Below are 26,266 nucleotides of genomic sequence, written 5' to 3' on the forward strand. Positions count from 1 at the left end.
TAGAATTTATGTGGTGTTTGCTATTCATATATATATAGTATTGCTTTGTAAATCAAGTAGGTACGTTTTTGCACACAGAAACTCCTCAGTAGGGAATGAGATATTGTTATCAAATTTGGAACACGTAAAGCTTTTTTCTAAGCTTGGGTCGATGTTGGTATTACTTAGAACAGAATAATGGTCTCTGCTCGTTCACTTCAGTGAGAAAGAATGTATTGTGACCAACCCTGATATTTACGCAGCTTGCATATATACGTTCATTTAGGAGAGCATGGATCAAACTCATTGTTAACTAAAGTTTGCTCAATAATTTCTTATCAAATTGTAGTCTCACTTTTTTCAGATTATTTGAAAGTTCGAAATAGACATATACATGTATATGGTATATTAACAGTGTTACTATAAATTTTTGTCCCATTTTACATGTTATCACCAGGACACACATTTCTCAACTTTGAAACTATCCCCAGTACATAATACGGCTATCCCCAGGACAGTACTGTGAACATTTCTAAGGGCATATTTTTAACCGTTTAAAAGTTACATTGCCATTTCTTACAATAAAAAAAGTGAGCTTATGCGTGTGAAATCCTTCGATTCAGATTTTTTATTTATTCGATTTATTTCCTAAAAATAACAATACTTGTCGAAATTCTGTATGTTTTGAGGTGATCATCTCAGATTTGAAGAAACATTTTACGAGGTCTGCTAAATCGTAAGCACTTACAAGTATACCATAGGCCAAATTTAGCATTCAGCTATTAGTTCAAACACTTGCTTCTTTTGTGGATACGGTAGCTATGCGTTAACACAGCAAGATCTTACCTCTGGTAAAGAAAAACAACTGCATAATTGTGATTGTTTACTTATCACTTTTTGAGCTATATCCGGTGTCCGTTCCCACACAATGACAGCTGATCACAAAACTACTAGGTGCACTACTGAACATGCTGCTTAACATTTCTGGTAAGTTTCATTACTCTGGTTAATATACTTAAAATTTGGAGATACGCCCAACAGAAGATTTAGTGAAGGACGGTTGCGCTATAGGCTAATTTTAACTAAGTCAAGGGCAATAACTCTGCATTTATTCCGTGAAGCAACACGCAAAATCCAAAGTGTACAACTTTCAAGTTTCATCACTCTGGCTACATACTTATGTAGTAACTTACGACTTTATAGTCTTTTTAAACTTAGTCAATGCCCATAAAACTTTATGGTTTGGGCAGAGAAACTCATAAAACCCCCATTTCACATGCTGATGCACATTAATGACGATTAGTAACGATTTTATTACTCTGGCTGATGTTCTTTCTTCGATACGTGCGACACAATATCGCATGCTCTTTAGGCTTAAGTGAATGGCCATAGCTCTCTCATGACACAGTGCAAGCAAAACACAAAATGTGCACAACATTACATGCTACTTACCATTCCTGTAAAGATTCATAATTCTGGCAGATATACTGTTGGAGATACGTGCGACACAATATTGTATGCTCCATAGGCTTTAGTGAATGGCCATAGTGACATGGTGCAGTTAGACACAAAAGCCGCACAACATTACATGCTGCATGTACTTACCATTCCTGCAAAAATCATCATTCTGACTTATATACTTTTGGAGTTACGAGCGACCCAAATGTGTGACGGACAGACTGACAGACAATCATGCCAAAACATTTGACAAGGATGTGTTAATGTAAATAGTATCTCTATTGCTTGGTTTGTGTCGTTATATGCATCTCATTGAGTGTCTAGCTGCAAATGCCCCTATAAAAAGATAACAAACAAAAAATCCAAGGAAAAGGTCGTTTGAAAGATTTTGACGATAACTAAAGAAGTTTAAGATAGAGCTTTAGTAGCTGTCGAGTTTTGCCTTTTGATAACTGATCCTCTTGCTATAAAAGGCATTTACTCTCCAATATTTTGCATCAATCTTTCAATACTTTAATATCTTTGATTTGTACCGATCTGCTGATGAAATGGTCCGCAATCCTACAATTGAAAATATGTCTTAAGTAAAGGACTCGATGAAATGCTGTGAAAATATACGGTTTAATATTTTACTACTGTAATACTCTAAAAAGTATATTTATCATATTAAAAACCAAAATGTGTATAAAAACGTGTGCGTTAACAGGGTAAACAATCGTCCATGAATGTATTTTAATATAAATGTTGCCTTAGTGATTTGTTAGAGTCATATTCTTTGATTGATACATGAAAAAAACCCAGATGTTTCGTGCATAAATGCAAATACCTTTTCAATGAAATTCCAAGCAGTTCCTTATCAGTATTCAACAGACATGTGACGATGCGAACCTATTTCCAATCAACCATGTCTACCACACATCATTGACCCACAACTCATACAGTAATTAAAATGAAAGTTATTTGCCAAGATTAATTGAAATTTAGTATTTCAATAACATGAAAATAAGTTGTGTTCCAAACCCCATGACACTGTCGACCGAGAGTCGTTACAGACGATCTTCCGAAGCTCTGTTTAACACGTGTCAAGGTAATGCAACGGGGACACTAAAGCTAGCATCTCTGTCCAAATTATTTGCTGGTAAATAAGTATCGGCCTAGGAAACTAGCACTCTTTCAACAAATATATTCACGACGTTCCTTTATTTTATTTTCTTGTATTTTCGTTAACATATGATTTTGAAATACAAATTGTTACAATACAGCAACTTCAACATTGTTTTATACTGAGATCTAAGTTATATAGTTGGACACACGTTAAATTCAAATGAGAAATTTGATTTAACTTGGCTTGACTAATAATAATATATTAAGAGACCATGATTCATTACGTGTCAGACAGCTGCTAGCCGCTCTGTTCAAATCATTGTCTGACAATACCAGTTTACTACAATCAATGGCCCACCGAACTACCACATGTTCAAGTTTTATTAAACATGGCGTTTTATTTCTTCCTTTTTTATAATGTTATGTTTTCAAATTCCAAGAAATTGTGCAAGTGCATACAGTAAATTCCTTACGTTAATGTAAACGATATATATAGTTATATAATATGTGAACACACGAGTTTTTCTTCCAAAAGCAACATCTTTACGTACGTCAGTCTATTATTCCTTCAGGTTGTTGAATATGAAAATAAACCAGAAAATATCTTGAAAAGAAGCTTTCCGTTGAAGACTTACGATTTTGAGGGAAAGGACAATGCTGTCTCTGTTCGTCCTCACCTTACTTCATCACTTTTATGTATTTGTCTCCAGTTGCAGTCTGCATTACCTGTGCATTCACCATATTCGTGCGTGTACATATGCATCCCTGCTAGACGCAAGCTCCACCACTTATCGGTGTGCAAAGACAATGAGCTGCCGATACTTCCGTGGTGCAGCTGTGCCTTTTGTTTATTTGTACACACATAACATTGACTTATATTTTATCTGATATTTTAATTAAATGGAATCATTTCGAAAATCGTAGAATGTTGTACCGTGTTAGAACACTACACTTTGGCTTCGATTCAATATTGTTCAAACTGTAGCGCCAGGAGCTTTTCTCCCGATTATAGGACTTTGCATATTTTGATATCTACTAGCTATTTAACTTTACTTTGGTGCAAATAAACGCATTAAGAACATACCAGGGCACGCAAATAAAACACATCAAAACTCACAAGCTCTTCTTAACAAAAAAAATACGCTCATAAAATTGTATCAAACTGGTGGCGCTGTTGCTCTTGTGATGGCGATGCGGATTAGCGGCGTTGCTGTCGGGTATGATCTGCGCTAAAAGTGAATGATAGTGGATAGGATTTAAATCCGTTGTAAGGAGTACATAAGGGTACTGTTTTACCATGCATCCTTATGCTTGTTTTGCCTATCAATTGCGGAAACAATAGGCCATGTGATATACCTTTACCATTGTGAAAACTATCCCGAAAAACAGTACATGTGTCCCATAAAACTGTCACTTAAAGGCCCAAGTCCACAAAGGGGAGTTTAGTATGTCGGAATGTTGGGTGTAGAAGTCCAATCAGATGTTAACCTTTGAAAAGTTTTTAGTATTGATAATTGCATCGGTCGAGATAATACCGAGACATATTTTAGATTTCTTGCTTTTGCATGTGTTTTCAGCTTTATGATGGTTGAAATAAAGTTTGCCCTTTAATATGGCGAAAGTTCTGTGGAGTCATTTTTCGTTTCGAATATTGTGTCTTCCAGGGCGTCCTTGTGCTTAAGGAATGGAAGTTGAGGTGTAAATATTCCTTAAATAATCATTTATCAAAATCTACCATAGGGTCGAGATCTGTTTTCTATTGTCCTGTTGTATTTATCGCTTTAATTTTCAACTATAAAACAGATAATGTGAACCCTATATTCATCCATTCATTAGCGTCATTCCAGTCATTATGCTGACATTGTACATAAAGCAGGGTTGTTTATCTTTGGTTCTTTTAAAATGAATATAAAATAAACAAAAGAGTTGTGGAATATATATAGTTCGTGAGAATGGGTTTCATATTTATAACTTGCATAAGGTTAGAAAGGTCTATATAAATATAGTCCTGTTAAGATTTGAATGAAAGTGGTCTGATACTTTGCAAAGCAATTATTATTTTCCTTTTGTAAGTATAATTGCCCTGTATTTTTCTTTTTATATGTCGTTATTTGTTTGTAACGTATTGACGCTTTATTTGAATGCAACATATAATGAGAAATGTGCCGATTTCATCTCTTATTTTTCATGCAAAACGTGCACACTCTTGCCACAAGTATTCATTTCAGTGTCTATATAGTGAAATGCGATAGTTTGATCACTTGACTATTAAACAAAGCCCACAAAACACTTCATATCAACCTCTCAGCATTCACACAAACTTAAATGATATTGCTTTTATAACACAATACATAGTAATGACTTCAAAATTAGTAATAAGTAAGAATTGTTTATGTTTGGTCTTCTGACCAATTAAGTGGCTATTGTTTAGAATACCAAAGGATACTAAGAATACCAAAATAAATGCTGCCTTTCTTAGTGTTCATCGGAAAATGCCCTGCGAATGCCTTTGCAATAGCAAGTGCATAACTAAAGGGAAATTTTGCGGTTGTAATCTGAGTTGTAAGAGCTCTTTTAAATGGTTGCATGTGAATATTTTCTGCAATCCCATTGGCAGGGGCATGAGCTTGAACACTAAGCTGCTGTGTTTGTTTTGTTGCTATTGTTTTGGCGGGGGGGGGGGGGCGAGAGAACACTTTCTCAGATTCACGCAAAACGTTATACATGTAGCTATTAAAACCGCCATAAATAATTTATCAAAAAGAGTAATTTAGGTTTGATTTTTTCAGAACAAAATCTCACCAAAATAAATACATGTATGTCAGCGTTAGTTCACTGTCATTCGTTACGGCCTATATTTACCAATTTACCATTCAGGATAATTTCATCTCCTTTAAAAAGGTGTAGAATTGTTCATCTCCATGATGCCATAAACAACATGTTGTCTCGTTTCGTTAAAGCGTGGTTAATAATATATACGGATATCGAAATGCAGCTTTCTTATTATTTTAATAAATATTTTCTCGGCGATCCCATTTGTGGAGACACGAGGACAAGCATATTATCTATAAATACGTTTACGTCTTTGATCTTATTTTAGTTTTCGTCCACAAAGACAGGAAATGAAGGAACATTCATCTAACATGATTAAAATAATGATAAGTTAATCACACAAAAACTGAGTTAATAACAACTAGTGTTAGGATTTAAGTTAGTTCTTATACTTATTTACTTACCGCACTCCTAATATATCCTTACATAATGTCTCAATAGGAATTTCACAATGATCATTTACTACTTAAGTCAGATCGTCGCATCAAAATGGTTTTACCCGATCCAATGTGTCATTAAATACCATTGCTTACTGGGGCTTTCTATGTTTTTCCTGATAGCATAAATTCGGTTTTAACTAGAGCAACGCTGCAGATCTTATTTTTTTCAGTGGTCATTGGGCATGGGACTTTCTTGGATGAAGACATATCTGTATTGTCCGCTACTGATAAAGTTCCAGAGAGGTGGCTATAAAGGGAAGACTTTCCTTCTTAACGAGTAGTCATCGCTTTCCAAACGGTTGGGTACAGTTCCCCTTTTCGTCAGCAACACTTTTCTGGATGTGACAGAGTCAAACCATAATTCAGCTTATATGTGCGCGCAGAATTAATTACCAGACTAGTGTCAACAAGAAGTATCTCTAAAAGTCCAAAACTTAAAATACAATCATTACATTTCTGCAACATGCATCTGTTGCTTAAAATAGTTGACACTATGAACCCTATACATTCCACAAATAAAAATGTATCATGCATGTTTTGTAGAGTGCAGACATTATTATGTATGTGATTGAATAATAAAGGTCCAGAAACATTGGGGTTGGCCTTACTTCCTTACGGTTATTATCCTGTCCGTCTATCTGTTTTTGTGTCTGTTTCTTCTCCGTCCATCGACCCCCCCCCCTTATCCCCTCCAAAAAAAGTTTAAACCTTTCAGGATATCAACTTGAACATCAAACATTTGACCACAATAACAATATGATTTGATTTGCAATTAAATTTAAATGATTAAAAATCACAGTGCGGACTTATTATTTATATGAGAACCATGCCGCCACATGTTTCCAAATTGTCGCCCTTGCAACAGAAACCTGTTTTTCAGCACTCTATATGGAAACTTGTGTAATGAAATTTTAAATTATAGCAGGTAAAAGTTCTAGCACTTTTCAAAAACCATAACTCTGTTGCCCATTGGTCCCAAATTATCTACATTGGCATGACATGTTTTTATGAAAATGAATTGCCTTTTCAGTAAAATTTAAAACTGTTTTGTTTAAAAGTGAATCAAACAGGAAGGATTAAATGATGGTCAAGTTGACCTTGTACATTTTAAGAACAATAACTCCTCGACCGGTTGTTCCTTAGTTGCGTCCATTGACAAGCAGTAATATTTCATAATTATTTAAGGCATGAAGATTTGTTCAATGTTAATAGGTTGTTGTGCCAAGTTCAAGAACCATACATTTAACGGCCCAAAGGGCATCTCCCCTTTATTTATGTTGTTATGTGCTTGTTAGACTTTGTTGGGGCTTATTCTAAAAATGCAAATTAGCATTGATTTTGCTTGTAATCACTTTATGCAGTTGGAATAGGTACGGTTTGTTTTGTGTTGTCTTGCTTGCTGTAAAATTACACCCTCGTAAATCAAAAAGTATTTCTGGTGAGCAAATAATGAAGGAATTTAACTGCGAAATCGCATTTTCATACAGACTGTTGCAGTTATAACAAATACAGCATGAACATATTATATCATGAAAGTCACATGAATGAAATATCTGTTTTGGAAGACTATTAAAAAAAAAAACCTTTAGTAACAAGATAATACTGGTAAACAATTAATTTCAATTGATATAACTTCAAGTTTTCACCGTGCCAACCAGTGATGCAATATGTACTTAGTAAATAACCATTAGTTCAAGTACTGTCTAAAGTCTGTGATATAATAATAATAATAATAATAATAATAATAATAATAATAATAATAATAATAATAATAATATATAATAAACATATTAAAGGAACTCTTTCATTACTTGTAAAAATGCACTTTTTACGAAAGCAATATTACGAACTAAAGTGTGGCAAATCATTAGGAGTGTTTAAACTAAGATGCTGAAAGGTATAACTCTTCAACAAATTTTTTATTTGTTTAAATATTGTCTTTGAAGACCAATGCTTACTTTTGAAACTCGTGTCAGTAGTAAATGGCAGCCTATACTTGGTTTTGCATTTTTGTGTTAGCCAATGGCAATCGAGGATTCTTCAAATGTTCTGTTCATTAATTTTACGTAGATTGATTCTGACGAATGCACCAACAGACACCAACATTGTAAGAAATCAATGCATGAAATCAAGCGGGCTATGCGGCCGAGAAACGCCCACTCTATTTTCTGTAGATGGCAAAAAATGAACTTCAACATATACATAATTATGTGGGATCTATTTAAATCTGTAAAACTGCCTTGGTAATGGAAATGTATTATTATTTTAGGATACAATTATTAAACAAGGAATAAGATACCAGTGTGTTCAAACCTGCAATGATGAACTTACATCTCAAACCAAAATGGAATACTCTCGTTATTTAACAAGATGTTGTTTTAAACAATGTGATGAAAATGAAACCAATTGGACAAGATTATTATTTTAGCCAATGTAAGTAAAGACGCTAGAAAATGTACACTTTGTGCACAAATTTCTGTTGAGTCTGAATATCACGTTTTGCCGTATTTTACGGCTTAGAACTTAAAAATAAATACTGTTTAAATTGTATAATTGGCCGAATATGGCTTGATGTCCGAAAAGAAGAAATAACAATAACGAAATATAGCTAAACATTTAAGTGTATAATGCGATAAAATTAAGACAGAAACAGCTAGAAACTTAGCTGCTTCTGTTTGAAAGTTTACTTAGGCAGAAGTATGGTGATAGTTTTGATGTTTATTGTCATTATACACCAAGTTGCTGGGCAATAATTAGATTCTTTATATGCATGGCCGATCATCAAAGTAACTCTAAAGTAATATATAGTCAGACATGTCATTCAACATTTATTAACTTAATGAGTTCCCAAGATGCATACACTTTAAAGCAAGTAGCATACTATGTTTCAAAAATAATGATTGCTATTGAAAACCGATAGATAATCGATATAGAAAGGGGGCACTATTTAAATAATATACTATTTACAATGTTATGTTGTATTCTGGGCCGGAGGCCTTTATTTACAATAAAGTATACTAGTAGTTGAGTTGAGTTGAGTATATAAAAATATCTGTCCATAAGTACTACCTTCTGAAATGTGTACTTGAAAGGTTTGACATGATATATAGCCAATAACATGTAATGTGTATAGCACTATTCATTATCACAAAATACCAGTGGGTCTAGATCTTCTTCTCCATTTGTAAATTATCCTTTAAGGTACCAAATATAATACAGTTAAGGTAACATAATTTATCACTTTCAAAACTGAACTTTATGCGCAGCATGGGAGTTTGAAAAGCTCATTTAAATAAAACTATGCAAATCATTTTATTTCAAGTAGTGTTTTATATAGGTTTCAGAAACCTAACATTCAAAATAGAAATCTACGCGTTGTGGAGTTTATATATAACAAGTTCACAACGATGGATTTCACATGAACAATTGGCAAAAGGTTAGAAGGCCGTTTCATAAGTATGTATAGGACAAAGTAGTATTCAAGTGGATAAATATAGTATTACCATTTGAATAAAACCTCTGCACAAATGATAGGGACAATTTATTTTCTTTAAATGAATAGGTGCTACATTGATAAATATAATATGTGTACCGTTTTCATCTTGATATGAAGGGGGCATTTTTCATGTATTGAGAATAAGTGTATTAAATTCAGTGGTGGTAATTTTACATTGTAAAGGGCATTATGGTTCGATCATTTCAAAACCAAAATACTTCACTTAAACCGCTCGGCAATAAAATACAAAAAAAGTTATGGCTTTTCGAATACAATCATCTTTACAATTTAGAGTAATGACTTAAACGATTTCTCTATTCCACCTTATCATTGATAGACTGCATTTGGGGAAAGAGCGAAATGCTCTTCATTATATAGAGCCAGATGTTGTAAAGGTCACGTTAAATAAGTTATTTTAATGGCATTTAAATTAGGGAATATTCTTCAAATAGCAAAAAACTTTATTAAACATAGGGCGATGAAAAGTTTGAAATATTCAATTCTTAATGATGATTTTCTTACCTTTTTGAACAACTACAATACAAAATGTCAGAAACATTGAGAACTTAAAAGATATCGTAAATATATGTTTTATGAGAAAAATAGCAAATGTTTGTGACCTGTTGTTTAAAAGAATTCACGACAATTTACAACATAGAAATACTTTCTCAAAGGCAAGTAATAACAATATTAAATGTATTGATATAGAAATATAGAATGCACTAAAAAGCGAAAGGAATTATTTCCACACGAAATAGCGAATTTCATGAAATTAGATCAACAATGATGAAATCGATAATGATATCAATCTGATAAAAAACATATTAAAAATAATTCATCAAAAGTATCATTTCCAGAGCTTGTGCATTAGTTCAAAGATTTAAATAATCCTGAGTCTGCCTTCTATCAGGAAGACAAAAAAACGAATAATTTAACAAAATATTCTTAAATGGGGAGCTACAAGCACCGTTCTCAGAACAAGATTGCAGAGAGGTCGTTCAAATCTAAAACGAATTTCTCAAACTCTTTCCTTATTTATCAGGATAGTTCGATGCACATTTTAACATGGTATTAAACTTACGCTGGTTCTGTGTTTATTTGTGATGGTTTATCGTGAATACTATTATCACAGTAAAATGTTAATATTATACCATTGTGTAATGTTATATTTCAAAGTGTCTATTGTTAAATGCTGAATGTACTAGTTTGATGTGATGTTTATTGTTTTCTAGTCAATAGCTGTTTATCCATTTGAACTATAAATAGAATAGAATATAATAGAATAGAATAGTTCGATGTCAACATACAGTTCATCATCCATCAACATGATAATACATATAATAGTAGTCAATATACCACTTAGTATTACATCTAGAATACATTACAAACATATAAAATATATATTACAATGTATTACTAAGGAGAACATGCATCAAAACATTTTATCAAAGGAAATATGTACATTCCACTGAGGTTAATTTATTAAGTAATTAATGATTATTGTTTAGGTCTGAGTTGTAATGCTCATATTCGTTCTTATATACAATGGGTGATTTACATGGAATATAATAACAATTTGCTTGACTTTAGATCGATAATAGTATGATAAATTAGAGTTCCATTACATGAAGTATTTAAAAGGAGGGATCAAAATTTGGCCAACAGATTAATAACGTTGTTAAGCACATTTTGAAAAGTATTCACTCGAATACATAGTTAATAACAGACTCCACACTTCGTCAGATAACTACTTTTTTACATCTGAGTGTCAAACAGCTTAAGGGCAACAGTGAGTGACACACACATGGTAACGTCCACACAGGAAGTATGGCAAACGAGCACATAGCAAGTTGTTTGCATATTTCTTCGATATTAACTCACTCCTAAATTCGATACTTAGCCTTCCGACCGCCCTCATTCATAACTGAGTTTACCGAACATTTGCGTATTGTCTTAAATTTTAGAACGTTTTACTTTTTGAGAACATTCAAACAATATTTTCAAAAAACGGCATGCCAACGTACACACTCTTGACCAATTTGTTATGAAATTATCCCAAAATACCATTAATTTTCCTTGCAAGTGTTTTGATGTGGCGTTCTCGATGTTAAATAATTAGATGCTTTTAATTGCATGATTTCAAAAGAAAACTTCAAAACAAGAGATACTGTAGAAATGTCAACGTTCACTCTCGTTAAATGTTTTGTTATGTTATGTCAGCGTACTCACTTTTAGCGTTTTTATGGTGTATAATTTTAACTTGACACATTGATATATACATTTTAACGTATTTTATCGTCTAAAATATATTATACCATTGATTGAATTATTTTGTAACAGGCATAGATACTGCGTAGACTTATGCTGCAGGCCTCAGCCAGGAGCGACAGACGTGGTTGTCATTAACCAGACATACAAGAAGCAGTGCGGTATCTTCTAGCTTCAGTTGAAGAGCACTGACCACCACAGGCATTGAGCTAGGTGCATCGGCGCAACATTGTCGGCCTCGTCATGAACTGCTCTAACTCAGTGTATCTCTCATGTTAAGAGTTTATGTTTTTTAAAGAAAGATTTTGTATATTTAATACATTTTGACTAAAATAGTATTCTATGTGTATACTTTTGATTCATTACACGTTATAATTCTATAATTACCTACATGTAACTATATTTTTTACTATTTATTAAAGTCCCATACACATACATCTATTTTTAAGCAAAACGCCAATTGTTCAACATGAAAAGTATGCATGTGGCCATTTTTATAGAATTACAACAGACACTATACACATATTTACATATCTTATCACGGTCATAGTATTATAGGCAATTTACCATAATATAACTATAATAATCTAGCATGTTATAATCAACTATGTGTTAAGTTTAAAAAGAATTGTTCAACTAATGTTTCACACTCAAATGGATCCAAACATTATTTTATAATATGAAGTTGTCAGCCTAAAAAGTGACTAAATGTATGCATTGTATGTCGAACTGGCAAGTATATAAAAGTCTACATTTTAACGACCTACAGCAGAAGGACCAAAATGACTACGCGGTCCAGAGGAGGCTTTCTTTCTTTAAAATGATCAAAAATATATATTATCAAGTTTAGTAGATGCAGTTATTTACAGTGTGTGTATACCACGTGATAAATTGTGCCATAAATGATATTTATGGAAGGCAATATTTTGATTTGAAAAAGACTTTAAACAAAGATAACTTCACTATTTCTTCACCATTTTAAATAAAACATAACGCAGTCTACGCCGCTTTCGGTCTTTAACCAGAGTTTGATTGAGAGATTAGTTTTTTTAAACACTTCGCCAAACATGATTTTGGAAACAGGTTTGTCGAAGTGTTTGATGAAACTAATACCTTTATCAAATTTCGGTAATAAAACAAATGCAGGGCTCTTTAAGCGGCATAGACTGCCCTATTTCATTTAAAATTGTGTTGTAAAAGAAAAGTTATCTTTGATTTAAATCTTCATTTTAAGCAAAATGTTGCCTCCTGACGTAGCATATATGACGTAATTTATCACGTGGTAAACACACACTGATTTATAATAAATAATAGAAGATTATTTTTTTACATAAAATTTATAAGTGAATTGTTTGCGATTTTGGAGAAATTTATGAAAAATATGAGCCAAACGACAAACTAGGAAAGTATGATAGCCTGTAAAATAACATCATACAATACAAAGTGAATAAAATGGTTTGAAATACATACTGTTATATTCCCTGGGATTCTTTCTCATGCCTTTCTGACCTCTCACACGTGCTGTTATTGGTCAGCATAATTATTAAAACAGTCATAATTCGACATAAATAATACTTAAATCCACTTTCCAACACTCGATCTACATAAAAGGTGACTTAAATACATTTATGATTATTTGGAACAAACCATGCTCCATACAGTACTGAACGAACTGTGCATTTGTTCCTGACCCTTTGGTATCTACCAAGATGTGTTTGAACCATTCCGATGATTGTCAATAGTGCATTGACATCACCGATAATGCTAATTGAACATGTGCGTGCAGACAAGTCTCTGTTACTATTTCTGAATGTAGGTAAGATGACTAAATCTTCATCTTGATCCAGTCAGTACAATGGGGTGGCAGGTATTATTCAAATCGACCAGCGGTTCGTCCAGTCTAGATATATAAGAATATAAGAGTTTAAATATAAGAGTAGTTTTTGCGAACCCTTGTGTTTGTTAATTGGTTACGAACTGTGAATGTCCGGTATTGTCTTTATGGGAGATTTATCAAAGTTCATCACTATATTTTGAAATTTAAGATTATTTCAAATTTACTGCCTTCTGGTATCCCGTTTAATGCTCATCTTTTATGACTCACGGAAAAAGATGCATTGTTGCTGCACTCTCACAGATATACCATTTTTACAACTTTTTTTATTTTTTGTCTTGGAAAGAGCAAATTTTGTGTTATGAACTTCAAACCATTGATATAAGATTGTTGACAAAAAATCAGAGCGTAGTTTTTCCTATTTCCGTTCCAAAATCAATGTTTTATGGGTTTAAGAAAAATAAATAAAACATCAATATTTGAATTAAATATGAAAATCTGCGATCTATTTTTTGTCAGCAGTCTTATATAACTGGTTTCCAAGGATTTTCGCAAAAATTGACTTGTTCCAAGACAAAAAATTAAAAAGTTGTCAAAACTTTCAATCTGTGAGAGTGCAGCTTTAAGCTGGTGTATAACATGCTAAACGACTCATTCGAGATAAAAGGTAATTGCGTTTATTTTAAGTTTGAAAGGGTGTGTAAGGGCTTGGTGTATTGATCTCGAAGTGTTAAAAATCCCTCATTATTGTCATACAGAGTTAACGCAAATGTTATATACTCGAAATAATAAACCAAGGAAGACAAAGAGGCCGTGGTCTTATTTTGGTTAGTATTACGAACTATAACCGGCTTATGGGTGAGAGTGGTCTGGTGATATTAAGACCCATGTCCGCCTTTCACCCGAGAGGTTGTGGGTTCGAGTTCCTCCGGGGGGGGGGGGTACTTCTTTGGCCTTTGGAATAACGGAGACCAATACCTGCTTCTACGTAAGCAATGGACACAAGAGCGATTCAATAAGCTATCAACTTTCGTCACAGTCGAGCCGAAAGAAATTAGAAAAAAAACTAAACTAACCGGCGTCTAGTTCAGTCCGCCTCTTACAGCATATTACTATTGAATGTGTGACAGCTCATGCATTTAAACTGACCTTGTAAAAGGTGTGTGTGTGTGTGCGTGCGTGCGTGCGTGCGTGCGTGCGTGCGTGCGTGCGTGCGTGCGTGGTTGCGTAGGTACATGCGTGCGTGCGTATGTGCGTGCGTGCGGGTAAATAGTGTGCTGCCACGACATTGGCCATTCAACATTCAAGCACGGCTTTAGTTTTTGAATGTTCAATGTCTAATGTTGTGTCAACTTGAGTAAAAATTGCATGAGTATTTATGCAATTCAGTGAAAGGTTAATGTTTGCGAGTCTTTGCTCACTTCTTTACGTATATGTCTTTAATAATCCACCTAATGATGGCGACAGCTACATTTATAGATGACAGTAAAACCAGCGAAGGGCAACATTTTGCCAGGTGTTTTCGAATACAAAAAGGGTCCTGGGTAAAGAAAACGTTCCTTAATTGTTGCTTGCAATTGGGGGTTGGATTTCATCTTGTTATTGACGGTATCAGCTTGTAAGAATTAAAGCGACGAAAACATAGTTATTAAATTAATTGGATGTATTTTTGCGCACTCGAGCATTCAGGTTTCTGTGAACGAATACAAATAAGTATTCTTTTCCATAGTATGTTTACCTCACACCCCTTCCCCAACACACACTCTATCAACCGTTTGTATTTAAGCCGTTTTATCCATTTATAACTATCAAGATGGCTGAGTTCAAGAAATCGAAGAAGAAAAACTTTAGAAAAAGGAGAAACTCCTCAGATAGTGACATTGGTTCCGATCCAGAAATTGAAACAAGGTACTTATTTTAAAGGATGAAATATGATTATGTATGCAGTTAATCATAAGAACGTAAGTTTTTGATTTGTAATATGTTTTCGTGATATAAACAAAAAATAACAATATACATAGATATTACAGCATACCACTAGGGGAGTTTCATCTCGGACAGGAATAGATTACGGACAGTCACCATTTTCGAATGGCTTTAAATGAAAAACGAGTTTCTGTCAAAGATGAATCAGCTATCTGTGTTGTACATTGCTTCAGAAAAAGTTCCACTCGTCTAATTTTATCTATCTATCTATCTCTGTTTAATGTCAACTCCTCTTCCGAGTGTTACTGACATGAACGGTGCGCGCCGGCTTGTTAGTGAAAAAATAATAAAACACTGATGAAGCAAATCACATCAGAAAAGTGAGAACTGGGGTATAAAGGAAAACACAATTTAGGTAACATGATAAAAAGTGATTGGTGAGCTGGTAAAAAGATAAAAACATTGCTCGCTTATCTAGTGCTTAATGGTTGCCACAGCCACCTTGAATGTGTCAGGGGTAGGGATAGTGACAATATGATTTGGCAAACTGTTCCAAAGTACAACCAAGTGAGGATAGAATGAAAATTTGTGATAGTCACAGTGGTCGAAATTAACACAAACTTGTCTGCAAGCCCTGCACTGGTAAAATGTCTTCCGGGCTTGCTCAAATTCTGAATTTTATATAGGAGGGCTTGTTAAAAGATTTGATGCCAAGCTATACTTATAGTTAGTCCAAATAATTGTACGTTGACGGGTAGTTGTTCCGATCAGGATTCCGGGTTAAAGCATATAGCGTCTATAAAATATCATAAAAACAAGAAATATTACCAGATAATGTTATTTTATATTAGTTCCGTACACAAAAAAATAAATATCCAACTTATATTTATGAGTTTGACGGCTTTTTTTCATTTCATTCTGTCAAAAACATAACGATATATACATGAAGGGCACCTGCAAGGCTTTAGGGCACAGTTTTAAATCGCTCGGAACTTTTCGGCCATGGCCGAGTTGTTACAATTGTACAACGAGGTCTATCTCGAAGCTTTGTCGGAGGAGGCCGAGCTATTACGATTGTATCGAGTTGTTCCCCTTCGCATAATTGTTGTCTGTGTCAGTCAACTTTCGTTTTATTGGAAAGGTAAACAACTTGTTTTAATGCATTAAATGCTTGTTTAGTGCAAAATAACATTTCACTTACATGGTAAAATATGAATATAACTCTTTAAGATCAATTTCAACCATAAAATACTTCACTTAAAACAATTTCAATATTTTTAAAACACCCCCGTTTTTTGCACATTCCCGTTTAGACGTTAGGGATTGGAAGAATCCTGTATAACACGTATATTATTTTAGACTATACTTATAGTATATGAATTCGGGCTTGTTCATCCAGAAGTCTAATTTCAATGACTGTAGTCAGTTTTTACTTGAATTTGTCTGAAACATAGTGGATGCATTAGTCTGGTAAATCTTATTGGTGTTTGAATATAAGATTGCAGCGAAATAGCAACATGAACCATTACAAATTTCTGAACAACAGGAAACAAAGATATTCTATTGTATTTCATTCATTTTTTAATGTTTCCAACTGAAAAAGAGCTGGCTTTACAGAAAAATGTGTCAGATCTCTAAACAGATCAGGAAGGCATCTTGAAAAAAGAGTGTCTGAGATCTAGTCCATAACTGGTATTTTAGCTCTGTAACTTTAGCCTTTTATGAGACCTGTGGTTGAAAGTAAAAAAAATGTAGAAATTATATCGAAAGTAACATATATATAAGCTAGTTTATAAACACTCATGATGGAATTAATTGTAACTCTATCGCAATAATTGTATTTTAAATAATATTATTATCCTTGTCAGACAAATGGTCACAATGCATTTGGGCATTCAAAGAAGAACATAAAAATAACATACTGGTATGAACATTTAGTGAATAGCTTATCACAATGAATGTTTTCATTCCTTTATACCAATTTGTAGCATACATTTGCAAATCAATCAACATAAACAAATTTCAAAGTCAAAACAACATGTAAACTGTATTTGCACACAGTATTGGTCTAAAATTGCGTAAACATGGACTAAAAATAGATTGTCAAATGGCATAACAATTAGTAACAATAATTTCCAGAGCCAAATATGCTTGAACACTCCGTCATGGCCACCTTTTATGTATAACTATATTGTCAAACCAGTATTATGGTAGTGTAGTCAAAAAATATATATTTGGAAATTCTATAAATGCCCTATAACCCATCAAACATATGAAAACATGATTTGACAAACAATTATTTTGACTATGTGGTATTAGTAGCCAATATGCTGTGTTGTTATTCCACCAACTTAATACATTGACTGATTTAGTGATTATGAACAAATTGTCAGCAAAATAGTCTTAAAATTTGCTGAAGTTGTGATATCATATAAACTTTTAAAAATATCATATAAAATGGTGACTTAATTATCCAATACTGCATTTTCCAGCACAAAGCTTGGGGACATAAAAGAGTTACAGAAGACGCGGGAGAGACAGAAGGGAGTGGACATAGTCGGCCTGGCATTGGGCAAGAAAATACCTAAGACAGAGGAGAGGGACAGTGTATGTGAACATTTTATTTGACATTCACTGTACACTTTATCACCTCAAATACATATTACAATGTAGCTGATGTCTGTGTATGTTACCAGTATATATTATTTATGATCTTTGTATAGAAATATGTTTGTTTAGTTCTATTGTTATGTAAGTCCTATTTTATTGCAGCATGATCCCTTTAAAATGCAAACTGGGGGCTACATCGACATGAAAGCATTAAAGTCAAGGTACAACTTAACCGAATTTATATTTAATTGAAATGGCGAGTTAAGTTCTGGCTCATCAAGCCCTATTACTTAATTTAAGTAACAATTGCTTTTGATAAAACTATTGGGTTTATTAAAACAATCATTTGTTCATCATCATCGTTTCTTCAGCCCATGTTTGTATTTATTATAAAGTGGTACACAGCTCACTGAGGAAGAAAAGGAAGCCATTGGAACAGCTTTTGCAGCAGAAACAAACAAAAGAGATGAAGACGCAGAGATGTGAGTACACTCAGTTAATCTGTAAGGCAATTTAAATAATGAAAATTTCAAAAATTCAAATTAGTTTAATACAAACTTATTTAAATTGGAATGTTCTTTTGAACTCTTTGATGTTGACTCATTTGTGATTTCAAATTACGCTCTGTGTCAGTAAATGGTAAAGCAAAATCAATTAAACAATCATTGGAACAAAAATATTATTCTTAAACAGTTACATGGGCATCAGCACTAATAATGTGTGCATGGTCTCATGCCATGGTTATGAAATATGTCAGTCTATGGTGTGCATGGTCTGTTCCAAGCAGATCTGAAAATGAATTATTGTGTAGAAAATTAATGTTAATAGGAATAAAAACAATGACAATATTTTACATACATGTGTAAACTACAAATGGCATTATGTGCACTAGTGGTGAAAACATAATACTCTGTTTTAATACTTATATTATTTCGTTGTTATTGTGCAGGCAGAAGTTTGTTGAGGAGGAGCTGAAGAGAAGGAAAGGTCATGTGACGGAGGACGGCTTGAGGCCTGGACAGTATGTATATGCTAATGTATATTAAGTTACCATTCATACATGATAAATATTGTGTCGGACAGCTCCTGATCCGGACAGTATCTATATTCTATATGAATTAAGTATATAGTCATACATAATAGTTATTGTTACGGACAGCTCCTTGTTCGGACAGAATGTATACTCTTAGTGAATTAAGTAAACATTTATACATGATAAATATTGTGTTGGACTGCTCCTGGTCCAAACAGTATATGCTCATATAGATCATGTTAACAATCATACATGATATTTGTTGAGCTGCATCACAGGATTTTGTGATGAAAGTCAGAAGCATTCATTTGTAAAAAAAATCATTAATTTTGCACTGGATTTAGGAAAAAACATCATTGTATTGAAAAAAAATAAATTCATTCAGCAAAATTAAGGATCCTTTAGGAGTTGCCATTTACTACAATGATTTATGAAACAAGTTTTATACATTCAGGGTTCTCAATAAGTTTCGGTTGAACCGTCTCAAATGGTAAAGTAACCGACCAGCTTCTACTTTTTCTACTGAAAATTCATTTAGTTTTCCAAATTTGAACCGGCCCTATTGCCATTTGAAATGTCCATTTTGGCCGGCAGCCGGTTCTTATTGAGAACACTGTACATTGTATTTTTGTATTTAAAGGCAACGAATGTAACATTTTTTTTTATCTCATGACACATCTGTCGCCAATGTAGATAGTATTTTTTATTTTGGTAATAAGTTTGACACTTAATTAGTATGGCGAAAAAATATGTAATGGTTGTAGAACACTCAAAACAAGATGGGTCATGTGATCATTATAAGTATAAAAACAATGTAACAATGTTAATAACTGCTTAACTGTGCTGAACTCTAAAATAAAAAAAAATCATTTCTATTTATGTACATACTTTTGAATATAATGAGTTTTCACATTTAAGACAATTTGTGTTGAATGAGACTGCAGACTGTAAAAATAACATCTGGTTGCAGACATTACTTATCTTGCCTATGATGCCTCATTGAACATAGGGGTTTAATTTAAGTTAATGTTGATATTTCAGATCTAATGTGTCTGGTAACAAGTTGTTTGAGCTTCCTGACCAGCTGAAGTCCATCACCTCACGATTCAAGAAATCGGAGGACATGTTGTCCAGCCAGATGCTCTCTGGAATCCCGGAAATCGACCTTGGAATCGAGTAAGTGGTTCAGTTATATTTGAGTAAAACAGTAACTCGCAAAAAACACTCCCACTGTTTGATTTAAAGGATGAAATGCTAATATGTGGGAAATATCCACTGTTCTATTAAAAGGATTAAATGCTCAAATATAAGTGTAATTGTTGCTGTTGTTATATTTTAAGCGAGACAGTGTAAAAGATTTCATTTCTCTGTAACCTTTATCTTGAATGAGTGACACAGACGGTCATGTTCAGAATTCGTTTACTTTCTTAGTCTCTACGCATAGATGTACAATGAACTCTTTTTATTGATATTTCTGCCGAATATCAGCTTTTTCCCCTAACAATAAAAATATTCCGGAAATTGTCAATTCAATTTTTCATAGGACTAGTTATGTTAAATACTCATTATCAGAGAAAAATAATTTTATAACCAATGAATTATAAACTTCAGTAAGCAACAGCAGTATGTATTGTTCCAGTAACATTCCTCCTGTTTCATTGTCCAAGTTGTATGATATTGTGTCTTGTAACATTTTTAACTTTTGCCAACAAGGTAAATCAATATGTTTCTCTTTTTATAATGATTATGTATCTGCTTCAAAACATGAGTCACCTACCAAATAAATGACCCAAATGTACACTAGACCTCCATCTCTGAGTCCAGTCAAGATTATAGTGTAAGCATATCGTAATTGTACCAGAATTAAGGAAAATTTCTCTCTGTGATAATCAAAAAGTTCAATATACATGAGCAACTATTGATAGTGATTATGTGAATAATTAGAATATTTAATAAATTTATAAAAATATAGATACTCAAAACTTATATGTATTTAAGTAACCTGAACTTGTCAAAGAATCACTGAATGGCATAAACTATAAGCTATTTGAAAAAAATTGAAGAAGCCAAAATGCAAGGAATGATGTGTGTTTACACAAGCATGAAAATAATCAATTATTCATCGATCAGTTTTCTATCCAAGATAAATGATAGTAACATTTTATGTATGTTAAGAAAAAAATATGTATTGCTCCCTGTCTTGTTTTTAGTGCCAAGATCCGTAACATTGAGGAGACTGAAGAGGCAAAACAGCGACTGATTGAGGAACGGAGAAGGAAGAAGGACAAGATCTCGGAGTTTGTGCCAACCAACATGGCTGTCAACTTTGTCCAACATAATAGGTGTAAGTCAGGGCAAAGTATAAAATTGTTAATAACCTTGTTTTGATATTCCATAAAGTAAATAAACGAATGATATGGGTGTCTGCAGTGATTACTGTACAGAATAGGGAACTAGCTCCTATGTGGAGTTAGAAATGGTTTCATCTATATTACCCAATACATGTCAATTGTTTTAAGTGAAACAATTTCTATGATTACATAAACCTGTGTTTCAGTCACTATAGAAGATGCTAAACCTGCGTCAAAGAAAGAGGAACCAGTCCCAGCTAAGAAGGCTAAAGTTGGGGAAGCAGACAGACCAGGTGGGCACTTTGAAAATAGTAGAAGGCAACCTTTAAGATACTGCAATATACATGCACAGTGTTCATCTGTCACTGCATCCACTTTGTTAAAACTCTGGGGTTTTCCTGGATTCTTACATACGCCATGAAGCACAAACTAATCTATAAATGTACTATTATCATAATTTTAAGCTCAGCTTGGTACTATTAAACACTTCAACAAAATTCTTTTTTTCTATTCTAGTTGGCGTAGAACTGTAGCATTAAATAGTGGTCCTCTACCAAGTTTGCTCATATTATAATGTCACTTGTCACTTGTTTCACAAAGACGTATGTTGGAAAAACATGGTGGAAACTGGAGAGGCAAAACAGAGCTTTACAATTTTACATTGTCTTATAGCAATTCGATATTTGATATGTGGCATTGACAAGTTGTCCACTACAAAGTTTGCTCATGGTGACCCTATGGTGCTTATATAATATGGTTAACATATAATTAAATAAGAAAAAAAGTAAAATATTCTTTTTTAATTTTGGTACTGGTAGATGTGGAGCTAAGATATTTGGTACATGTATGTAGCATTGACTAGTGGTCCTATACCAAGTTTGCCCGAATACTCCAAGTCCAATGGCCTGAAAATGATAAGTATAACCAAGCTTGCTCGTATTGTCCTGTGGGGTCCAGATTCACACCACCCACTGTTTTATAAATACTTATATAGGTTTTTTGTTCTTAAATCTTCTTTCCCAATTCTGCTAGGCCTCGAGGTTGGATATGTGGTATCATAGACTGGTGGTACTGTACCATGTTTGCTCGAATTCAACCCTGTGGTTCAAATTGACCATGCTTCCAGGGGTTTCAAAATGACCTTAGTTCTGTGTAAAATTAGCTACTTCTCACTAAATTATCATTGGTGATTTACGACACACACACATAATTGCCATCAGACAAAATATGCTTGTCCTTATTTAAGGGCATTTTGTCTCAAGTGGTTGTTCATTAAGCCAAATTTAGAAAGCGAAAGTTTTTTTTTTCCAATTCAAGGGTCATAATTTGGGAGTGACTGAGGTGACATGTCTTGTTATCGAACCTGATGAATATAATCTGCCCATACACATTGCCCAAATTTGGCGATAACTTTTGAGTGACCCAAGCAATAAGGCTTGTAAACTTATCCAAAATATTATTCCTTTGCACATTCTTACCAAATTTAATGATTATTGGGCAAAAGCATCTAAAGTAAATGATTGGACATGATATATTTTAGGTATTTTCTATAATTAAATGGCAAAAACACTCAAAGGACTCAAGCATTATCTGAGTAATTATGCCCAAGGGTGGTCACCTTTAAGAGCAATTTATAGCTGGTTACTGAACGTGTACAAAATTTAATGTCCATTAACATTCTGACTAAATTTGGTGATGATTTGACATAGGCCTGAAAAGTGATTTGGGGTACTTTCTTTAATGAAATGACAATAACTCTCAATTGACTGCAGTTATATAGCTGGTTATTATATTTGTCTAAGATATTATGCCATTACACATTTTGACTAAATTTGGTGGTGATTTGACAAAGGCTTCTAAAGTTATTGAGTGGACAAGACCAAATTGAGGTATTTTTTATAATTAAAGGGTGATAACTCTGTAGTTACTAAGGTGACATGGCTTGTTATTAAACTTGTTCAAGAAATTATGCCAATACACATTCTGACCAAATTTGGTGATAATTCGACAAAGGCTTCTAAAGTTATTGAGCAGACAACATACTGGACACCGCCCTTCAGTATGCCGCAGATAAATCTATATGTCTCCTTTTTATAAAACGGGTGTACAAAAACCAAGAGCCTAATGTTGAAATAACCTAAAATAGATGGTAGGCATAGATGTGATGTGTTGTACACAACCAAGGTCAAGGTTGCGCTCAGAGGTAAATCATTATGAAAGGCTGTATATATGTAAATAGGGTATAGGTGGTCTTGTCCAGTCTGTAGCTTTGTTATAAAGGCGATGTGTTGGGTGGAGACTCAGACCTCATCTCTGGATGTGTCATGTGCAAGTCCCAAATCCCTACCTAATAGTTCATTGCTCACCCACACTTGGAAGTAGACAATCATGCCAGGGGGTTGCTGCATATCTGCTAATAGTTCATCTTTGCTCGTCCTGACTGTAGGCATATTCCATTGACCTGTCTCGCTCATCAGGAGTTATCGTCACTGACAGTGACAGCTCTTATTCTATTTTTTTGCATGGATTTCCTTTTACAAGCCCTTTTATTTTTACAGAAACTAGGATTGGTCGTTTTTATAAATAAAATAAATTATACATGATGGGCAAATAGAATATGTTATACGATAGATACAGCACCCACAAGGTTTTGGGATTATATACATTCCATTTAAAGGTGAAATAACTACTTTTTACCATGTTGTCAATGATAACGTTCATTAAATGGTGTGCAGTATCAGTGGACAGTGTTGTCATTTATCCACACAGAACTTATCAAGCAATAACATCCATTCTACTGGAAACCCATCTCATATTGGAGTTAATGTGTGGATGAAAACAAGAAAACACTCTCAACCTGATTTGAAGTTTTTGCTTTCATTGAATGAAATTTAAAAAAAACTCCAAAAAATATATATCATACAATATAAGTGTTTGTTGGAAAACCTAGAATTTTAAAGTTTCCTAAGAAAGCCTATGGAGTGATTTATGGCTGCAGTGATTGTTCTAACTTGCTTTTACAAAGAACTGATGACTGAATATAATGTATTTTGTGAATAATCTTAAATTCAATTAACTCTATTCATAGCAGTTGGAATAAAGTCAGCATCAATGCTACACATTTTTTAAACTACCTAAATACCATGGTATAATCCACTGACAACTACTTTTGATTAAAGATTTTTGTGTAAAAATATTTCATACAAAAGTTTCTGGTTTTGTATTGAAGACTCCAACCTTAAACTTTCTGCCTTGCAGTCTGGAGAAAAACATTTCTAAGCTAATCGGAAAAAAGCAAATCAATATGGAAGTTTGCATAAATTATTAAAGGGGCTGTACTCCGTATGATGAAATAGCGGAAACAAACAAAAATTGTCGAAAACTGACATAAACTTGGTATCGATGTGTACAATGCATTGAAACTTACTACCGTAACTGAAGTTTACAATTAATTTATTTTTTGCAGTTTTTTCGTATTTTTTCATTAATAAAGATTACCAGGTATGTCTACCTAGTAGAATTCATTCCTTATGCGTGATTGGCTTTATTTAAATGTTATCACATGATATTACCAAGTTAGGTATATTGCTTAAATATTCTAATCGTTTAGGGCAAGCCTACGTAGCACAGTGGATACAGCACTGGACTGCAATTTTGGCGACACTGGTTGGAACCCGGTCTCCGACTCGATTTTTTTTTCCATTATGGTATTTCTTTACAATTATGATATCAAAGAGTAAAACATTTTATCAAATAATTGTCCCGAGATTCGTTACAGAAAAAAACTTTTATTTGGTGCCAATATGGTGTACAGTCCCTTTAAAACCATTTCGGAATCCCAGCTGAATATTGGATCAAGATTTCTTCACTTACTTTCAATAAAATGAAAAAAGGTTTCTCATTGGCTGGCGCAAAGGTTGTCACAACTCACAAGGTGACCTTCTGTGTGCTGACTTCAGATCCACATGCAGAGCGTATTTAGGATTTGATTTTAATCTGATAGGTGATTTATTTTAAGTCTTTCTATTTTTCATTATTTACAAAAATGAGAGTTGTGACCATTGTCTCTCAGTCTTTTTTCACAGCAGGTTTATTTAAAAACAATGATTTGTTGAAAACCAAAACATAGAAACAATTTAAGACATCATTTATTCACACTCTTTGGTCATCTAACAGCTATTCACACATTGCTCTGTTGCAGATAATCGACCCCTCACTGTCCAGCCAGATGAAAAGGCCACAGACAACTTTCACTTCAACAAATTCAAGAAACAGATGAGAAGATGACGGACAATATCATCATTCTATGTCCTGGCGATTTTCTACAGTGTCTGCTTCTGTTCCAAGTCCTATATTGTGATATAATGTGACTCGGAAGTAACATTGGGAATGATTTCTGTTACACAGTGCTTTGATTAAATGCCTTGTTGGGTCTGGTACATGTTTAGGACATTAAGACATCAATGGTTTGCGCTCTAACAACGTTCATGGCAGTTATGTGTTGTTGTCAACAGTGTAATATGTTTTCACAAACTCAGGAGTAATATAAAAGGCTTAAAGAACTCTTTATTCATGTCAGAGTTGAAAAACAAACAAGTAATGATTGTTTTTTTAAGGATATAACACTGCCCTTATTTATATACAAATTCTGTAAGACATGATCTGTTCTTTGCCCTACATGAGGAAGCAACTGTTTGACAGAATGCAATCAAACTTAACAAGTATCCTAAATGCTATGAACTGTTATTAATGAATAAGTACTTGAGAGAATACATTGTAAATTTTATATTTTCCAAGGCAAAAGTGTTGCTGCTCAAAGGATTTTTTGTTCTCAATTAAACAAGTCTAGTATCAATTACACACTGTTTCAATTCATCATAAAAATATCATTGATAGTTAAAAAATAGGCATGAAAATGATTGCTCTGAGGTCAGG

General features: G+C 33.6%; 2 protein-coding genes across 3 annotated transcripts in view; one reads left to right on the plus strand and one right to left on the minus strand.

Annotated features, from left to right (window-relative positions):
- Nucleotides 1-13,098, minus strand: part of LOC128212853 (receptor-type guanylate cyclase Gyc76C-like) — a 169,570-nt gene extending 156,472 nt beyond the window's left edge. The window contains exon 1 of the mRNA XM_052918226.1: nucleotides 13,048-13,098. The gene's annotated coding sequence lies outside the window, so the exon portion shown is untranslated. The remainder of the gene's footprint in view (nucleotides 1-13,047) is intronic.
- Nucleotides 13,099-15,205: 2,107 nt separating this feature from the next.
- On the plus strand, nucleotides 15,206-26,260 carry LOC128212869 (splicing factor C9orf78-like). Of its 2 annotated transcripts, XM_052918250.1 has the most exons (10): nucleotides 15,206-15,319; nucleotides 17,830-17,944; nucleotides 18,110-18,168; nucleotides 18,343-18,429; nucleotides 18,897-18,968; nucleotides 20,022-20,156; nucleotides 21,191-21,324; nucleotides 21,538-21,624; nucleotides 24,942-25,038; nucleotides 25,533-26,260. In XM_052918250.1, coding segments are annotated over exons 1-10 (882 nt in total). In that variant the 5' UTR covers nucleotides 15,206-15,224; the 3' UTR covers nucleotides 25,534-26,260. The 2 variants fall into 2 exon arrangements, with proteins under 2 accessions (XP_052774210.1, XP_052774218.1); XM_052918258.1 differs by lacking the exon at nucleotides 24,942-25,038.
- The last annotated feature ends 6 nt before the right edge of the window (nucleotides 26,261-26,266 follow it).

Source organism: Mya arenaria, chromosome 2 (genome assembly GCF_026914265.1).
Source record: "Mya arenaria isolate MELC-2E11 chromosome 2, ASM2691426v1".
Classification (NCBI taxonomy): domain Eukaryota; kingdom Metazoa; phylum Mollusca; class Bivalvia; order Myida; family Myidae; genus Mya; species Mya arenaria.

What these genes read in the sequence shown, in the direction of transcription:
- LOC128212869 (XM_052918250.1), top strand. Translation starts at nt 15,225, where the DNA reads ATGGCTGAGTTCAAGAAATCGAAGAAGAAAAACTTTAGAAAAAGGAGA. An exon ending in AGACAGAGGAGAGGGACAGT is followed by an intron (nt 17,945 to 18,109) that starts GTATGTGAACAT and finishes ATTTTATTGCAG; the next exon opens with CATGATCCCTTTAAAATGCA. An exon ending in CTTTGTCCAACATAATAGGT is followed by an intron (nt 21,325 to 21,537) that starts GTAAGTCAGGGC and finishes CCTGTGTTTCAG; the next exon opens with TCACTATAGAAGATGCTAAA.